Genomic DNA, 16,068 nt, shown 5'->3' with positions numbered 1-16,068 from the left:
ATCTAACAAAATAAATAACATCCAATCTAAATCCAATTCCAAATCATTAATGTTCAATCCAATTTGCATTGAAGTCCAAATCCATCCAGTAGGATCCAAATAATGGGCTTGTTCGCTGGTCTGAGGAAACCAGCCAGCCAGTCGGTTCTCCCTCACGCGACACTGTCATCCAGCCAAACAATGTTTCTCTTTCACACGACCAGCCAAGATTCTGCCAGCCGAACGGGGCCAATAGCAAAAGTACTATGCTTACATGTTGACATCATGCCTAAAACTGAACTTTAGAATTAAATTGTCACGTTTATACTCATTAAAGTTTTAATGAAATTGACTAAAATTTGTTTAAGATTACTTATATGCAAATTGGTGTGGCTATATATACATGTGGGTTCCAGGTTAAAAGATGAACCCTATAATTAAAACCTTATTCACATCTTAAAAGTTTGACAAATTGACCGAAATTGGTTCGAGACGATTCAATATAATATTTGACAAAACTGACTAAAATTAGTTAGAGATGATTCAATATAACAGCCTACTATTTTATACAAATTGGTGTTGCTATATATACATGTGGCCTCACGTAATAAGTTGGATTCTACGATTAGATATCTTGCATTTACACCTTAAAATTTTAGTGAAATTAAATAAAATTTATTGAAGATGATTTAATATAACAGTCGGCTACTGTGTATATCATTTTAGAGACGGGGAGTACATTCTAAAATCAATTCAAGGCAAATACACAAACATACACACGTAAAGCGGCATTATACGAAATTTTATATAGCAAGGTGATCAAGAAATTTGTCATTTCACACACCGACGAAATAAGGGCAAAACACAAGGGGCAAATATTCGCCGCTTTCTCTCGCTGCCCATCCCACCTCTACGCCTCGCCGGAGCGCGCGTGCTGCGCGGGGCATGCCGGAGCTCCGCCTACCGATAACCGCCCCGGACGCGGCCGGGTCCCGCCGCCATTCCCGGAGGCTACGGCGCCGCTGCCGCCTAATCCTCCTCCTTGTCCTCTCCCTCGCCCTCCTCTCCCTCGCCTACCTCTCCTTTTCCTCCCATGCCAACCTCCCAATCCACGGTAAGCGTTCAAATGACCAGGTACTTTTTCCATCCAGAACTATCATTTTGCTTTGGAGCTGCAATTTAGTTGCAACTGACAAAGGCATACGACCACAATCTGTTTTCTGTATGTGCGCGCGGCGGCGCGGGCAGTGGGCCGGTGTCCGCCGCATACTACCATTTTCTATCATCGCATAAAATTTCTTCAGGGTGCACAAATCTTCAGATGCGTTCTGGTGATTATTTCCTATTACGTAAATTCTACAGTTCCAATTGTTAGAGATACAAGCGTCAGCATTGTCACCAGAAGTGAGTAGGGCCTAAAATGTGTGTTAGAGGTTCTGTTTTGGTTTCAAATGAAATGGAATTTACGTTCAGGTGGGTTCCTTGCCCCCAATTGGTTAGTTGGAAAAATATGTGTGTTCCAGAGGTGTTTGGTCACAGGAAATTGAATCACTTCCTCTTGTCACGAGTTAAAAAGATTTATTTACTTTATTGATTATGTTCTCATATTTTTTCTGGATGACTCCAAAGAAAATACTCTCTATCCGCAGGAAAAAAATATACTCTCTGAAATTTGATGTTATGCTTTGCAGCAATGCATCATGGCCTATCTAATAGGGAGAACCTTTTGAAGTGGAATGGTCAGGGATACAGCCCTGATGTTACAAATATCTCTATGTGAGTTCAAATACATACGTATAAATTCAGTTGTTTGTGTTAAAGTCATCAGATTTACTTCTTCTGCCAGGACTAAAGTTGAGTTGGAACCCCCCAAAAGTCGAAAGAAACCACACAAGCGCTGTAAGAGATCTTCTCTTTATACTCTGTAAAGGGTGCACTTCTCAAAGATGGGCCTTTTTTAGTCAAATGCAACGAATAACTTTTATTAGATTTTTTTACCCTACATGCATTAGAACAAGAGGGAGGGGGGGGGGGGGGGGGGGGGGTCTTTTTTTTTAAGTTTGATATAATCTTCTAGCTGATATCCCCCCTCTTTCTTGCTTAGAAACAATCCTTGCCATGCCTTTATTTTTTGAGAGAATAACAAGTGTATTTTATTATAAGTTAGTATCAAACAATCTGATTAGGCCCTACCTTATATATGGTACATGAATCATTGCACACAAACAGTATTGTTTATTACAAGTTAATATAAAAAAATCCGATAGGACCCTACCTTATATATGCTAAAAAAAATATGTTACAGAGGTTTCTGTTTACTTACCAAAACATTGCAGATGCACCATGCGATATTCAGTTTTTGCCATCAGTTGATGATCTTGTGGAGCCTGCTCACTACGGGAATTTTACACAGTTTTCTTTGAGCTATATATTGAAGGAAAAAGTATTGCTTGGTAATGGCTTCTTCGAACCAGTGTTTGGTGGACACCAGAGTCTTGGGGATAGAGAAGAGACATACCATGCTAAAGACCAAACCCTCCACTGCGGTTTTGTTAGAGGACCAGATGATTACCCTAGTACTGGATTTGATTTGGATGAAAATGATAGAAGGTATATGGCTACCTGCCATGTTGCTGTATCATCATGTATTTTTGGAAGCTCTGATTACTTGAGGAGACCAACTAAAAGCAGGGTGATTTTCTAATCTCTTCTGTATGGATGAGCCTGATCATCCATGTGCTATAGCTAATAGCTTGTTTTCGAGTAGCAAAATGGCTTAAGTATAAGGTTTATTCTTCTAGTTGATTTCATGTTCTGTCATGATGGTAAATTATTCATTGGCCTTCACTCCTTATCAATCTTTTATTTCATGAATATTTCTTGTTTTTTATAAGTTCTATAGTAATTGTATGATGTGCCATAAACTCTCACAGATTGGCTCTTACGCTAAGAAGAATGTGTGCTTCGTCATGTTCATGGATGAGCTAACACTGGCAACCCTTTCCTCTGAAGGACATATGCCTGATGGAAATGGATTCATAGGCTTATGGAGAAGTGTCATAGTTAAGAACTTACCATACGAAGATATGCGAAGAGCTGGGAAGGTGCCAAAATTTCTAGCTCATCGACTCTTCCCATCTGCCATGTAAGTCTTCAAGGAAGTATGCGTATCGTATTTAATTGCGCAGTGAATTTTTTTATTACCAGCAATGTCTTTGCTCTAACAATAAATTCTATTAAATCCAAAAAATCCTACAAGTACTGCCTACTAACTGGTTAGTGCTTGTCATCCCACCAGCTCTGATTGTAACTAGGGCTTCTTACTTTGCTTTATGTTGCAGCGAATTTTCTTTTTCCTATTTTGTTAATAATAATGCGTATGCCCCGGACACTGCGATCACAAAAGCGCGTTGTCCGTTGTCTGGACATATTGTTCAGAATGCAACATTGAACATTAATTTCTATAGTAATATAGTTATAAACTCTTGATCAAATAAAAGTTAAAAAGCCTTGTAAAATTGTAGTATTACGGAAGTATTTTTCAAAATCTACAAACATAATCTTTATAAGTTTAAGGTTATTATTCATATAGGCATCAAGAGCCTAAAAAGGAGTGCTCTATAACAAAATGGCATTGTTTTCTGGCTAAAGAAATTTTCTCTTGTGAAATGAGTTAGTATTTTCTCACCTGGGTTAACTGAAGGTATTTTTCTTTCTAGGTATTCTATATGGTTGGATAGCAAACTGCGCTTCCATGCTGATCCAATGCTTATCATTGAGTATTTCTTATGGAGAAAGAAAGTAGAATATGCCATCTCAATGCACTATGATCGCTCTTGTGTATGGGAGGAAGTACTCCAAAACAAGCGGTTGAACAAGTACAATCATACTGCTATTGATGAGCAATTTCACTTTTACCAGTCTGATGGTCTTGTCAAGTTTAATAACTCTGGCCAACTGCCTGTTCTTCCAAGCTGTATGTATCCTATCATCAGCCTGTTCGTTTCGGCTGAAACGATCGTGGATTATTACTGTTGGCTGGTTTGGTGTGTGAGAAAAATACTGTTCTGGCTTATAATCCACGATCGTTTACGACCAAGCAAACAGGCTGCATATTGTTTAGTTAATGACTTAGAAGTATATATTTCTTGATTGGCCCAAGAGTTGACCCTGTACATGAACTTTTGCAGATGTACCTGAAGGATCATTCATTGTGCGTGCCCATACACCAATGTCTAACTTGTTTTCATGCCTTTGGTTTAACGAAGTAAACCGTTTTACCTCACGTGATCAATTGAGTTTTACATACACTTATTTGAAGCTCAGGAGAACGAATCCAGGGAAACCTTTTCACCTAAATATGTTTAAGGTAATAGCAACAATCAATGCATTTCAGCATGTACAGAGACCGAGTCAATAAGTCTAAAAAATAGTTGAGGACATTTGGCCCTATGTACTTAAACTATATGACACCATGTGGCTACCCAGCACCATCAAATTAGGGGTCTAGTGTGTATGTAAGAGTTGCTGGCAAAGCCCTGTTTCTTTTCCTGAATTCCTTCTCTGTAGGCAATAACTGGGTGCAACAATCCATGCTATTGCATATTGAATTGCTAGGACCATATATTAGTAGAGAATTGTAGTTTACTGCTTAGGGTCCCAAAAAGGCAATTCTGCAGAACAAAGTAATCACCATCGCATTTATTAACGGGTTTGCATAGACTATCTAATACTATGGATGTCGATTTGTTGTCGAAACAGGACTGCGAAAGAAGAGCGATAGCTAAACTGTTCCATCACCGAACTAACGAGACTACAGATCCACCACCAGCTAATCTTCGTTTGGACACGATTCGTCATTCAGACAAGGCTGAGACTGCCATTTGAGGAATCAACAGCAATGTGACTTCAATTTATTGTGCATACCATTCATCCAGCTCTTGCATTCAGGGTACAAGTTGATCTTCTCCTTGCTGCATCCAATCGTGCAGGACAGTCAGCCAAAGTGATATCGTCTTCTTTTGTTTACAGAGGACCAGAACAGCGTCAATGTGCCTAACATGCTTGTTTGTAGAGAAGAGAAACGAAGTAACGTTTGCACAGCCGTTGGCAGTAGACATGTAGCAATGCCAGTGGTCTCACTTCGTTAGAAAATTCATTTTGATTTCAGCTTTGTATTGTAAAAATGTTCATTGAACAAATCGAAGTGTTAGAATGATGATACTCCCTCCATTCCAAATTATAAGATATTTTGGTTTTTTTTTTCTAAATATATTATTTCTACTATATGTATCTAAACATAGTGTATATCTAAATACACAGTAAAAGCTATGTATTAGAAAAGCCAAAACATCTTAATTTGAAATAGAGGGAGTACCTTTTTAAGTTCATAGAACGTGTACCATTTTCTGGCTTTGTAAGTACATATCCGGAGAGTAACCTTTGCTGCTTTTATTCATATATTGTGCATTATTGTTGTATCTCTGAATTTTTGAAATGATGCGTGTTTCCTCGTTCGACATTACACAATCTCATGGCCAGTGCGGACTCTGATGAACACTCTGTAAACTGATTCATTGGATGTACTTCAAGCAGCATTTCAAATCTTGTTAACAAGTTGGTATTGTATTTATGGCCAACTTTGTCACATAAAACTAAAAGGACATCTAAAACGTTCTGACTTTTCTAGATACATAGTAAAAACTATGTATGATATTTAGATGCATAGCATTTTAGAAACTACGTATGATATTTAGATGCATAATAAAAGCTAAGTCCCTAGAAAAGTCAGAATGACTTGTAATTTAGTACAGAGGGAGTAGCTTGCGATTGAATCCCGAAGGGAAAGGCATAGAAGCATACATGGCACTAGGAGAAGTGGAAAGGTGAAACGGATCCAAAGGAAGCAGAAACTATCGAAGTATGAATGCAGCACAGGAAACAGATAAATACGGCTTCTTAGTTCTTACAGACCTGTCATAGCACCATCAAACGAAAGGAGAAAGTGTTGGAGCAGTAAAATTCAATACAATCTGTCAGGTATCGATATTAGGGATACCCAAAGCAAGGGAGTTAGCGCTCACGCTGACTTTCTCGGATGAAGCAAGACGTATTAAAAGGTCCCGTCCGACCCCAAGGTCGTGGGGTCTCACCCAAGGCCGCGGGCTCCGCATTGCCCGACCCTTTGGGTGCGGGCTCCGTCTCGCCCGACCCCAAGGACGCGCTTTCCGCCTCGCCTGACCCCTTGGATGCGGGCTCCGTCTCGCCCGGCCCCACGGCCGCGGGGGTCTCACCCAAAGCCGCAGACTCCGCCTCGCCCGACCCCTTGGGAGCGGGCTCCGTCTCGCCCGACTCCAAGGCCGTAGGGGTCTCACTCTCACCCAAAGCCGCGGACTCCGTCTCGCCCGACCCCTTGGGCGCGGTTTCAGTCTCGTCCAACGGGGACCCGTACCGCCGCCAACCACTCTAGATTCAAGCGTATGGGCCAGTGTCAAAACTCTGACATCAGGGAAGAGACTAGCACGCCTCGATGTAACCCGTGGCCATGACGGTCCATACCTAAGGATTCACATCAAGAACAGTGTCGGGCGTGCCGGTGCTGTTCTGCTTAACCCTCGTACGAACGCTGACATGCGCGTCAGTTCACCACGACGTCCGCCGGGACGGAATGGAACGCCATGACCGGCAGATGACACCTACGCATGGCGCCAGTGACGGATAGGGCTGCGACGTGGAGTCGTCCCTGTTGACATCTACAGGATCGACGGGACCCGTATGAAAAAGAAGAAGGACACGGCGATCTTGGAAGCCTTCCTCTCTCTCTCGTTCTTCTCCTTTTCCTCCGCTGTAACCCGCGCTTTCCCTTGGCCTATAAAAGGAAAAGCAGGGCACCTTATGAAGGGATGGGATAGATCCGCACAAGAGCACGATACGAGCACACGGCTGAGCAGCGATCGAGCTCTCAGCACCCGTTCATTCCTTTCACCAGAGACTTAGGATCTTTTCCCTCTCTCGCCTGTTTGTAACCCCTACTACAAACCAAGTGCCGGTAACACGAGCAGCAGCAAACTAGATGTAGGGATATTTTGCCCGAACTAGTATAAACCTTTGTGTCCTTCGAGCACACCATCCGAAGCCAGACGTGGAAATACAAATTTACTCGTCGGTGGTCCGAAAACATCGACAGTTGGCATGCCAGGTAGGGGCTTTTTGCGCGTCTCGACGTCCACATCAGGCCTCGGATGGCTATTCACGGCGTTAGCTGGGTCCCGGGCGTGCACGTGCGCTTTGGGAACATGGACTTCATCGTCACGACGGGGAAGAGTTGGTGCAGGCTCCCGTCGCCGTCCAACCTCTCCACTCCGCCGGCCTCGACGTGATTGCCGAGACGCTTGAGGAACTACGGCTGCATGCACCAGAGTCCTGCACCCTCAGGAGCGACCAGCTTCTTGGCTCCGATTATGGGAGGCTAGAGCGCTAGCTCGGTGCCTTCCTGGGACCCCGACTGTCCTGGGAGGACCTAGGCCGCCTCACCTTCTCCTTCGCCAACGTCATAGCACAGCTGGTCGGGGGAGATCCGCTCTCCCCGGAATACCTCATCCGAAGTGCCCCGATAGTGCTCCTGTCTGGTCTCCGCAACGCCGCAGAGACCGGTGGCCACCTTGTGATGCAACGCACGCCTCCATCCCCCGTGAACGACGAGTTCGTGGGGATAACTGAATATATCGAGGGGGATGCAAGGGCCCCACCTCGCCTATGGGTAGAGTAGTTGAAGGCCCGACACCAAGAGATCGAGGAAGCATGACTCCAGCTTGAGCAGAAACACGCAGAGCTCGAGCGCCATGGCGACAGTGGGCGTGTGCGCGTCGTGGCCCGCGACATGAACTGGAGGATCATCGAGGACGACGAAGCCCTCCCACACTTCATCCGAACAAGCCAGAACATCGCTGCTGTGGCGGGCTTGCTCCGGGGGCTTCCGAGGCCCGCGACACCCGAGGATCATCGGGTCCATCATGAGATTCGCACTCTACTCGAGCGTGCGGCGGCGCAACAGGCCGAAAGCTCAATGTCCCAACGACGCAAGCTCGACGCTAGCCAGCGCGCGCCCTCAGAGCAACCCAACAGGGACGTGTCTATCCACCAGGCACAGCAAGGCGACAGGCCGTGTCACAGAACCGACTAATTTATAAGAGCACAAGTACAAAAACAATCGCCGAAACGATCAAATTCTTGAACTTGAGCCCATATAAACCCGGTAGTCAACTGAAATCTCGAAGGATTTCAAACCAACTTGTATACAACCAAGATCATAGTAATTCAACATAACATATCGTACGTTACAACATTTCACAGACGTTCACAAATAGATTACATCATCACAGAGTCATCGTTATTACAAAACAAGTCTTGTAAAACATGCGGAAGCAAATAGTTTAACTTACACACCCGAGTTCAAATACAAATACTGGTTCGCTGATCACAGCCCGCAAAAGTATTCAGATAAGAGAACAGTGATCATGCCCATGATCTAGTCTTCATCACCCGCCGGGTGGAGACAATACTTACAGAATCCCTGATATAGAAGGTCATCTGCAACAAGAGGGAATAAACCCTGAGTACGAGAATGTACTCAGCTAGATTTACCCGTCAAAAACCAAAACAAATGACACCAAGGATTATGCATAGCTTAATGTAGTGGATCTAGCTGACACTTTCTTTTTGCAGAAAAGCATAAGTAATAATGATTAACTCTTAACCTGAACTAGCAGTGACTTTTAGCCATTAACCTGTCAACTATATTAGCACATGTACTAAGCAATCATTTTATTAGGGTGTAAACATTAATAACCATATCAGGTATTCATTGTGGCAACCTTATCATCATCTTCCATTTAACCATATCGTTAAATTAATTGAATCTACGTTGTTGCTGCTCAGTCAAGTTCTCACTATCCGAGAGAGACGGCGATTCGAATCGATTCCTATCTAGCTGGAGAGGTATTCCTAACACAAACCCTGCTTCCCCCGTTAGGGTCGCAAACAAGTCACCGTTGGTACAATTCAGAAGTCGCGAGTCCGAACAGTGCCGCAAAATCAGAGAACCACTCTGCCATGAGTGCTCGATGACTTAACCCGCCCTTGGGCTTACGCCAATGGTTCCCTGCACATCCTTACTTCCATCCAGATTGCGGACCCCTGCTCGCGTCCTCGGCCTGAACCGAGCTACTAGGCTTTGCGGTCGGAACGACTTATCCGGCCAGCTAAGTGTTAGGCTGCGTTCAACATGACATAAGGACATACAGCGTATCGGTCCTTAAACGACTCAGACGGAGTCACTATGTCCAAACCTACACAAGACTCCGCTCGGTCTTAATTCATTATTAACATGGTTCTTTTCCACGATAGCAAATATAGCCAACCGTGATCCACCTCATCCTAAAGCTCGTAGGTGACAGGAAATCACCTGACTTCTACCGCACTAAGCATGGCTAAGCATTTAACCCGTTCCTGAACTTAAATAGGATTCCAGTGCGATATCTGGACAAGGAGGGATATATAATGCAGTAATTGGTTCCAACCAATTTCTATACTTAATGCATCATCAATGAATAAAAGATACTCAATGTACTTGTAAAAACATGGGAGGCTTAATATGCTCAGGGGCTTGCCTTTCAGGAACAAGGAAGACTGGTGGTCAGGGCACTCGGGCAATTCCTCCGCGGCGACTACTTCGTCGGCTTCCTGCACCTCGGGCTCCTCCTCCTGGTTGGCTCCCTCGAACTCCAGCAACGTCACTCCCTCCGGCACACCTATTGCATGAATGCGCAAGATAAATATCATGGATGCACATGAACGAATGTCAGGGATGCTCGGGGAATGCACATGTTCGCTGTAGTTTGCATATTCCAGCTTAAGCTCTATTCAAATCACTTTTACTTACCAAGTTTATACAACCTAATGTATAATTGCTCATCTTCAGTTAATGACTTAGCACCTGCACCTAAGCATATTCTCAAGTTAGGCTAACCCCTAAACAATCAACGAGAACATTGCATCAAGCATACACTCAAGCATTTGTATTTCAGAAAAATGAAGACTATGTAGCGGTACAGTAAACTAGCCATAACTGGAGATTTATAAATCCAAATGACATGCAACAAGACAATCTAGAAAGCTTATGAAATTGTCTACAATTCATTTTTAGACCTCAAAGCATGATTCAACACTTTACCAAGTCGAATTCTTTGATCAACAGAACTCTGTCCTCACAAGACAGAGAGTAAGTAAAACTGGAACCTAACTTTAAACAGTTGTAGTTTCTAAACTACTGGGCCAAATGCCCTCAAATTTTGACAGGAGCTAGATACATAAATTATCTACAACTCTTGTATTCATCACATTCACAGCAAATCAAAATATCATGGGGAACTTCCTAAAGTTCCCAGATCTGTCCAGAGGGACATAATGCAAACAAAATAATTATTAACTTATGATGTAAACAAATAATTGGACAAAACTAACTCTACTCACTTATTACATATATCACAAGAATACCATAAAGTAGGGTGTTCATCACCAAAACATTTCTTTTAATACCTTTCTTAATTTATTTAATTAATTAGAGGAAACAGTAAACATATATGAAAACTACACCATTAAATCTACAAAAATTACAGTAGATACTACATGCTCTAAGTAGACTACCATCAAAATTTCACACCATTTGAGTAAGTATAACAGTCTACACAAAAATGATAAGGCATAATGGCTTAAAATGGCATAATTAGGAAACCTTAGTGAAAAGTGTCAAGCAACAGATTTTATATTTTTCCTAGCATTCTTAAGGTACTAAGATACTACCCACCAAGTTTCATGGTCATAGGATTCCTAGATAATTTACAAAAATTCATACAAGTATCCATCAATGATAACAGAAAAATCTATAACTCAAAAACTATACATGCAATGACTCTCAAATTTTAACCAGAGCTTCTACTAAGCAAGACTAGCTTACCCACAAAATTTCAAAATTTTTGGATCACAGAAACTCAAGATATGATTTAAACAAGTTTGCATGCATTCAAAAACACCTTTCAAGTTCCTATTTAATTCATCCAAAATTTCTACATCATGTGCTTAAGACATATTTTTCTTAAATACTAGACCTCACTGTGAGTCTAACAAAATTTAAATCACACCATTTGGATCTACACATTTGGAGTTACAAAATTTACAAAACAACATTCAAAACTGAAAATTTGAACTATCCTTATGAACACACAGTCACTGACGTGTGGGACCCGGTTGTCAGCCGGACCCACTTGTCAGTGAGACAGAATAGGGGAGGCGGCTTAGACGGCGCGGAACACGGCGAAGCTCGCCGGCGGCGGCTCCTCCGGCAAAACCACGGCTACCTACTTGCTCTGCGTGAGGAGAGGAACTGATTGGTGCAAGTGGCACGACCTAAGACCTAGCGGAGGGGGCTCGTCGCCGATGATGGCGGCACGGCAAAGCTCCGGCGCTAGCTGCCGGCGATGGCAAGCCATGGCTGGCTCAACCGAGCTCGGTACGAGCTTCAGGAGGTCACTACCGTGCTACCCACGCAAAGAAAAGGGGACGGGAAAGCCTCGGTGGTAGTTGGCCGCGTGGAGCTCCAACTCCGGCGAGACCCCATCATGGCAGCGGTGGTGGAAACGGCAATTACGCCCTTACCAAGACCCAATCGGCACGGCTGAGAGGTGGAGGAGGTAGAGGAGAACACGGCGGAGCTATGGTGAAGACGTAGTTCGCGTTTTTGCGGCGGCAAGCAAGCTCTACGACGGCGCAGTTTGCTCGGCAATGGCGGAGTGGCTGAGCTCGCTTGCTGCACGCGATGGAAGGCGACTAGAATGGAGAAAATGAAATGGCGAGTGCGTCAGGCAGGTGGGCGTGAGTTCAAGTCGTGGCCAGCAGCGCCAGGACGTCCACGGCGTGTGGCAGCACGGTCAGATGGCCGACGACGAGTGTCACCCATGCGGCGCTCGTTTTCTGAATTCTGTCAGGTACTGTAGCTTGCATTCAGTTAACTCGATCAGCCTGACAGCCATGTTTGACAGTGTTTGATCTCTTAAACCGTGACAAATTAGTGGAAGCAATGTACATGAAAGTTGTAGAGTTAAGCTAGGTCTACAACTTTGCTTTAGAAATCAACAGCTAAATCACAGAGGATCAAGAGTTGTATCAAGCCAAAGTTGGCCTAATCAAACTGAAATGGCATTTAGGACTTAGAAATATTTTCACGTGTTGAATCAGCTTTCACTTCTGACTTGTGGGTCCTTTTTGAACATGTTGTGCACATTTTTATGACTTGGCTTCTAAACAAAGTTTGTTCCTTATCAAATTTGCTACAACTTTGTTTTAGGTTGCTCAGACATACAAACATCCTAAGCTCCACTTTTTAAACAGTCAAACGAAAGGGGTTTAGGGGTCAAAACAAGTCAAACCACTTTTTGAAATCCTATTTAGGCAACATGATCAATATGAACAATGTTCCAAATGGCATTCTAGGTGTCACTAAGTTGTTTAAGAGAATTATTAGCCACACCACACCTTGATCACACAAGAATCAAGCATCGTATGTACTGAAATAATGAAAAACACATGAAATGTTACAAATGTTTCATAGTCATGTTTCACATGTTTCATGATCTTGTTGCATAGTATTAACTAACTTTGTTTCACTAAAGTGAGTTGCACATGTTGCACTTAAGTGTTGCACACTTTTCATTTCATTAAAGAAACAACACACATGAAATATAATGATACGTTGCAATGTTTCAAAAACATGTTCCATGCAACACAAGCTTATGAATGGATGAATGATGCTCATGTTCATGAAACGCAAGTGCAAATGTGGAAGGCAAACACCTGGGGTGTTACAGGCCGCTTGCCGCGGTCCCGATGCATGAGCGTCTCGGCTTCCACCGTGATGCGCGCGACACCCTCGACGCCCGCAGGCGTACCCACAGTGATGCGAAGGAGGAGGCTAGCCATGGCTACCACCCTCATCATGGTAGACGCTACGACAGCGGCGAAGACCGAAGCCTGAGCCCTGACTTGCCGGGACCTCAAGCCTTTAGCCGACACATCCTCAAACCGCCTTCCCACCGTAGTACCGACCACCGACCAACATCCCGAAATACTCTAGGGAAACGAACCTCGAACTATGGCTTGAGGATTATCGACTTGCTTGCCAAGCTGGTGGAGCAGATAATGATGATTTCATTATCCATAACCATCCATTATTCCTGGCCGATTCGGCACGAACGTGGTTGGAACACTTGTCGCCCAACCGAATCCAAAGTTGGGCAGACCTAAAAGAGATCTTCATAGGAAACTTCTAGGGCACATACATGCATCCTAGAAACCCATGGGATCTAAAAAACTATCAACAAAAGTCTGGGAAAACTCTTCGTGGGTACATCTGGCGCTTCTCCCGGTAGTGCAACGAGCTGCCCAACGTCGCCGACGCTGACGTCATAGGAGCTTTCATGTTTAGGACCACCTGTGAGTCCCTGGTTCACAAACTAGGACATAAGGGCCCACGAACCACCAAAGTGCTCCTTGACATCACCACTAGCCACGCCTTGGGCGAAGAGGCGGTCGGGGCAATTTTTGACCACCTCAAAGGCAAGGCTAAGCAGGACAAGGATGTCGGCGAAGGTGCCTCCAACCGTCCTAGCAAGAAGAAGAACAAGCATCAGCACAAGGGCTCACTCATGGCCGCCACCGACCACAAGGGGGTCGGAAGCCCGCCGAGGGTACCCTAGACCACTTTGAGAAGCTGCTCGAAGGGCCATGCCCGAACCATGCCTGTCCTATCAAGCACCTATACAAGGACTGTGTCCTCATGAAGCGGTTCTTGTTTGGAGGCTCCAACAAGGGGGAGCATAGGAAGGAGCTCAAGTCAGCTGCAGACGATACCGAGGGCAAGGACGATGGATTTCTAGCGCTGGATGGCTACCTCATGATCTTCGGAGGGTCGGCGGCCTATGACTCCAAGCACCGCTAGAAGTTTGTGCATCGCGAGGTCTATACGACTGAGACGGCTGAGCCTACCTTCCTCCGATGGTCGGAGTCTGCCATAACCTTTGATCGGACCGACCAACCAGAAAGCGTCCCACAGCTAGGAAGATATCCGCTCGTGGTCGACCTAATCATTAGCATGAAGCGGCTCACCAAGGTGCCGATGGATGGAGGCAATGGCCTCAACATCATGTACGCTGAGACGCTCGACACCATAGGCATCGACCGAGCGCGCATCCAGCCGACCGGGGCGCCTTTCCACGGCATCGTGCCAGGAAAGCAGGCCGTGCCACTTGGGTAGATCGATCTGCCCATCACCTTTAGAGATTTGACCAATTACAGGACGGAGACCCTTACCTTTGAGGTTGTCGGGTTCCACGGAACCTACCACGCCATCCTGGGACATCCATGCTACGTGAAGTTCATGGCTGTCCCTAACTACACCAATCTTAAGTTGAAGATGCCGGGTCCATGCAGGGTCATCACCATCGGCACCTCCTTCCAACGCGCCTACGAGTGCGAGGTCGAGTGCTGCGAACACGCCATGGCAATTGTTGCCTCCAGAGAGCTTACGGCCATCAGGGAGGAGGTCATCGAAGAAGCACCCGACCCCAAGCGATTGACCAGGTCTTTCGATCCTATATAGGACGCCAAGGAGGTCCTCATAGACCTAGCGGCTCCAAAGGCAAAGTGGTGCGTATTGGCACCACGCTTTCCTCTGAATAGGAAAGCGCGCTAGTCGACTTCCTCTACGCCAACAGACACATCTTTGTGTGGAGACCCTCGAACATGCTAGGCATTCCAAGAGAAGTCACTGAGCATGCCTTGAAGATTGGGCTAGGCTCCAAGCCAGTGAAGCAGCACCTGCGTTGCTTCGACGAGGAAAAACGTAGGGCCATCGGTGAGGAGATTACGAAGCTTTTGGCGGCCAGGTACATCAAGGAAGTATACCACCCCGAGTGGTTAGCTAATCCCGTTCTTGTACGAAAAAGAGTGGGAAATGGAGAATGTGTGTTGACTACACGGATCTCAACAAAGCGTATCCAAAGGATCTGTTTCCTTTGCCATGCATAGACCAAGTAGTCGACTTGACCTCAGGGTGCGAAACCCTTTGCTTCCTTGATGCGTACTTCGGGTACCATCAAATCACGATGAAAGAGTCTGACCAGCTTGCGACATCTTTTGTCACCCCATTTGGATCATTCTGCTACATCACAATGTCGTTCAGTCTGAAAAAACACGAGGCTACGTACCAACGCTGCATGCTCAAGTGTTTTGGGGATCTTATCGGGCAGACCGTTGAGGCCTATGTGGATGACATCATGGTCTAATCCAAACGGGTTGAGTAGGTCATAGCTAACCTAGAGCAAACCTTTATGAAACTCCAAGCAGACGGCATCAAGCTCAACCTCGAGAAATGTGTTTTCGGGGTCCCAAGGGATATGCTGCTGGGTTTTATCGTCTCCGAGTGTGGCATCTAAGCCAACCTGGAGAAGATCTCGGCCATCACAAGGATGGGCCCGATTCAGAACATAAAGGGGTACAATGAGTTACGTGGTGTCTCGCCACGCTCAGCCGCTTTATCTCGCGCCTTGGCAAACGAGGTCTCCCCCTCTACCAGCTTCTGAAGAAGGCCGACCGTTTCAAATGGACGCTCGAGGCCCAAGAGGAGTTTAACAAGGTCAAGCTGCTCCTGACAAAGGCCCTGATCCTGGTCCCCCTGACCAACGGGGAACTGCTTCTACTCTACATTGCGGCCACCACATAAGTGGTCAGTGCCGCCCTGGTGGTAGAGCGACAAGAAGAGGGACACACCCTTAAAGTGCAGTGTCCCATGTACTTCATTAGCGAGGTCTTGTCCGATTCCAAGACCCGCTACCCCCAAATCCAGAAGCTCCTATACGCCGTCCTCATCGCAAAGAGGAAGGTGCATCCCTACTTCGAGTCGCATCTAGTGAGGGTCATGACATCCTACCCTCTTGGCAAGGTCGTCCAAAACCAGGATGCCACAGGAAGAATCGCGAA

At 45.3% G+C, this 16,068-nt stretch overlaps 2 protein-coding genes across 3 annotated transcripts; both read left to right on the top strand.

Moving 5' to 3' along the window:
* The first annotated feature begins 239 nt into the window (after positions 1-239).
* LOC136474824 (probable hexosyltransferase MUCI70) lies at positions 240-5,180 on the top strand. Of its 2 annotated transcripts, XR_010763025.1 has the most exons (9): positions 240-1,093; positions 1,671-1,755; positions 1,826-1,878; positions 2,316-2,671; positions 2,913-3,124; positions 3,699-3,955; positions 4,170-4,348; positions 4,741-4,930; positions 5,011-5,180. XR_010763025.1 is itself a non-coding variant. In XM_066472391.1 (8 exons), exons 1-8 carry the CDS (start codon positions 925-927, stop codon positions 4,864-4,866), a joined length of 1,437 nt encoding a protein of 478 aa, XP_066328488.1. In that variant the 5' UTR covers positions 240-924; the 3' UTR covers positions 4,867-5,180. The 2 variants fall into 2 exon arrangements, 1 of the variants encoding a protein (XP_066328488.1); XM_066472391.1 differs by having other exon boundaries at positions 4,741-5,180.
* A 9,002-nt stretch (positions 5,181-14,182) lies between these two features.
* On the top strand, positions 14,183-14,689 carry LOC136470585 (uncharacterized). The gene is made up of 2 exons (XM_066468381.1): positions 14,183-14,340; positions 14,386-14,689. Exons 1-2 carry the CDS (start codon positions 14,183-14,185, stop codon positions 14,687-14,689), a joined length of 462 nt encoding a protein of 153 aa, XP_066324478.1.
* The last annotated feature ends 1,379 nt before the right edge of the window (positions 14,690-16,068 follow it).

This window comes from Miscanthus floridulus, chromosome 8 (assembly GCF_019320115.1).
Source record: "Miscanthus floridulus cultivar M001 chromosome 8, ASM1932011v1, whole genome shotgun sequence".
NCBI lineage: Eukaryota > Viridiplantae > Streptophyta > Magnoliopsida > Poales > Poaceae > Miscanthus > Miscanthus floridulus.
This window is presented reverse-complemented; position numbering and strand designations above follow the sequence as displayed.

Excerpts from the sequence above, each read along its gene's own strand:
- LOC136474824 (XM_066472391.1), top strand. The coding sequence starts at position 925 with ATGCCGGAGCTCCGCCTACCGATAACCGCCCCGGACGCGGCCGGGTCC. Across the intron at positions 2,672-2,912 it reads GGAGACCAACTAAAAGCAGG|ATTGGCTCTTACGCTAAGAA; the intron begins GTGATTTTCTAA and ends AAACTCTCACAG. Across the intron at positions 4,349-4,740 it reads TTCACCTAAATATGTTTAAG|GACTGCGAAAGAAGAGCGAT; the intron begins GTAATAGCAACA and ends TTGTCGAAACAG.
- LOC136470585 (XM_066468381.1), top strand. The coding sequence starts at position 14,183 with ATGAAGCGGCTCACCAAGGTGCCGATGGATGGAGGCAATGGCCTCAAC. Across the intron at positions 14,341-14,385 it reads AAGCAGGCCGTGCCACTTGG|GACGGAGACCCTTACCTTTG; the intron begins GTAGATCGATCT and ends GACCAATTACAG.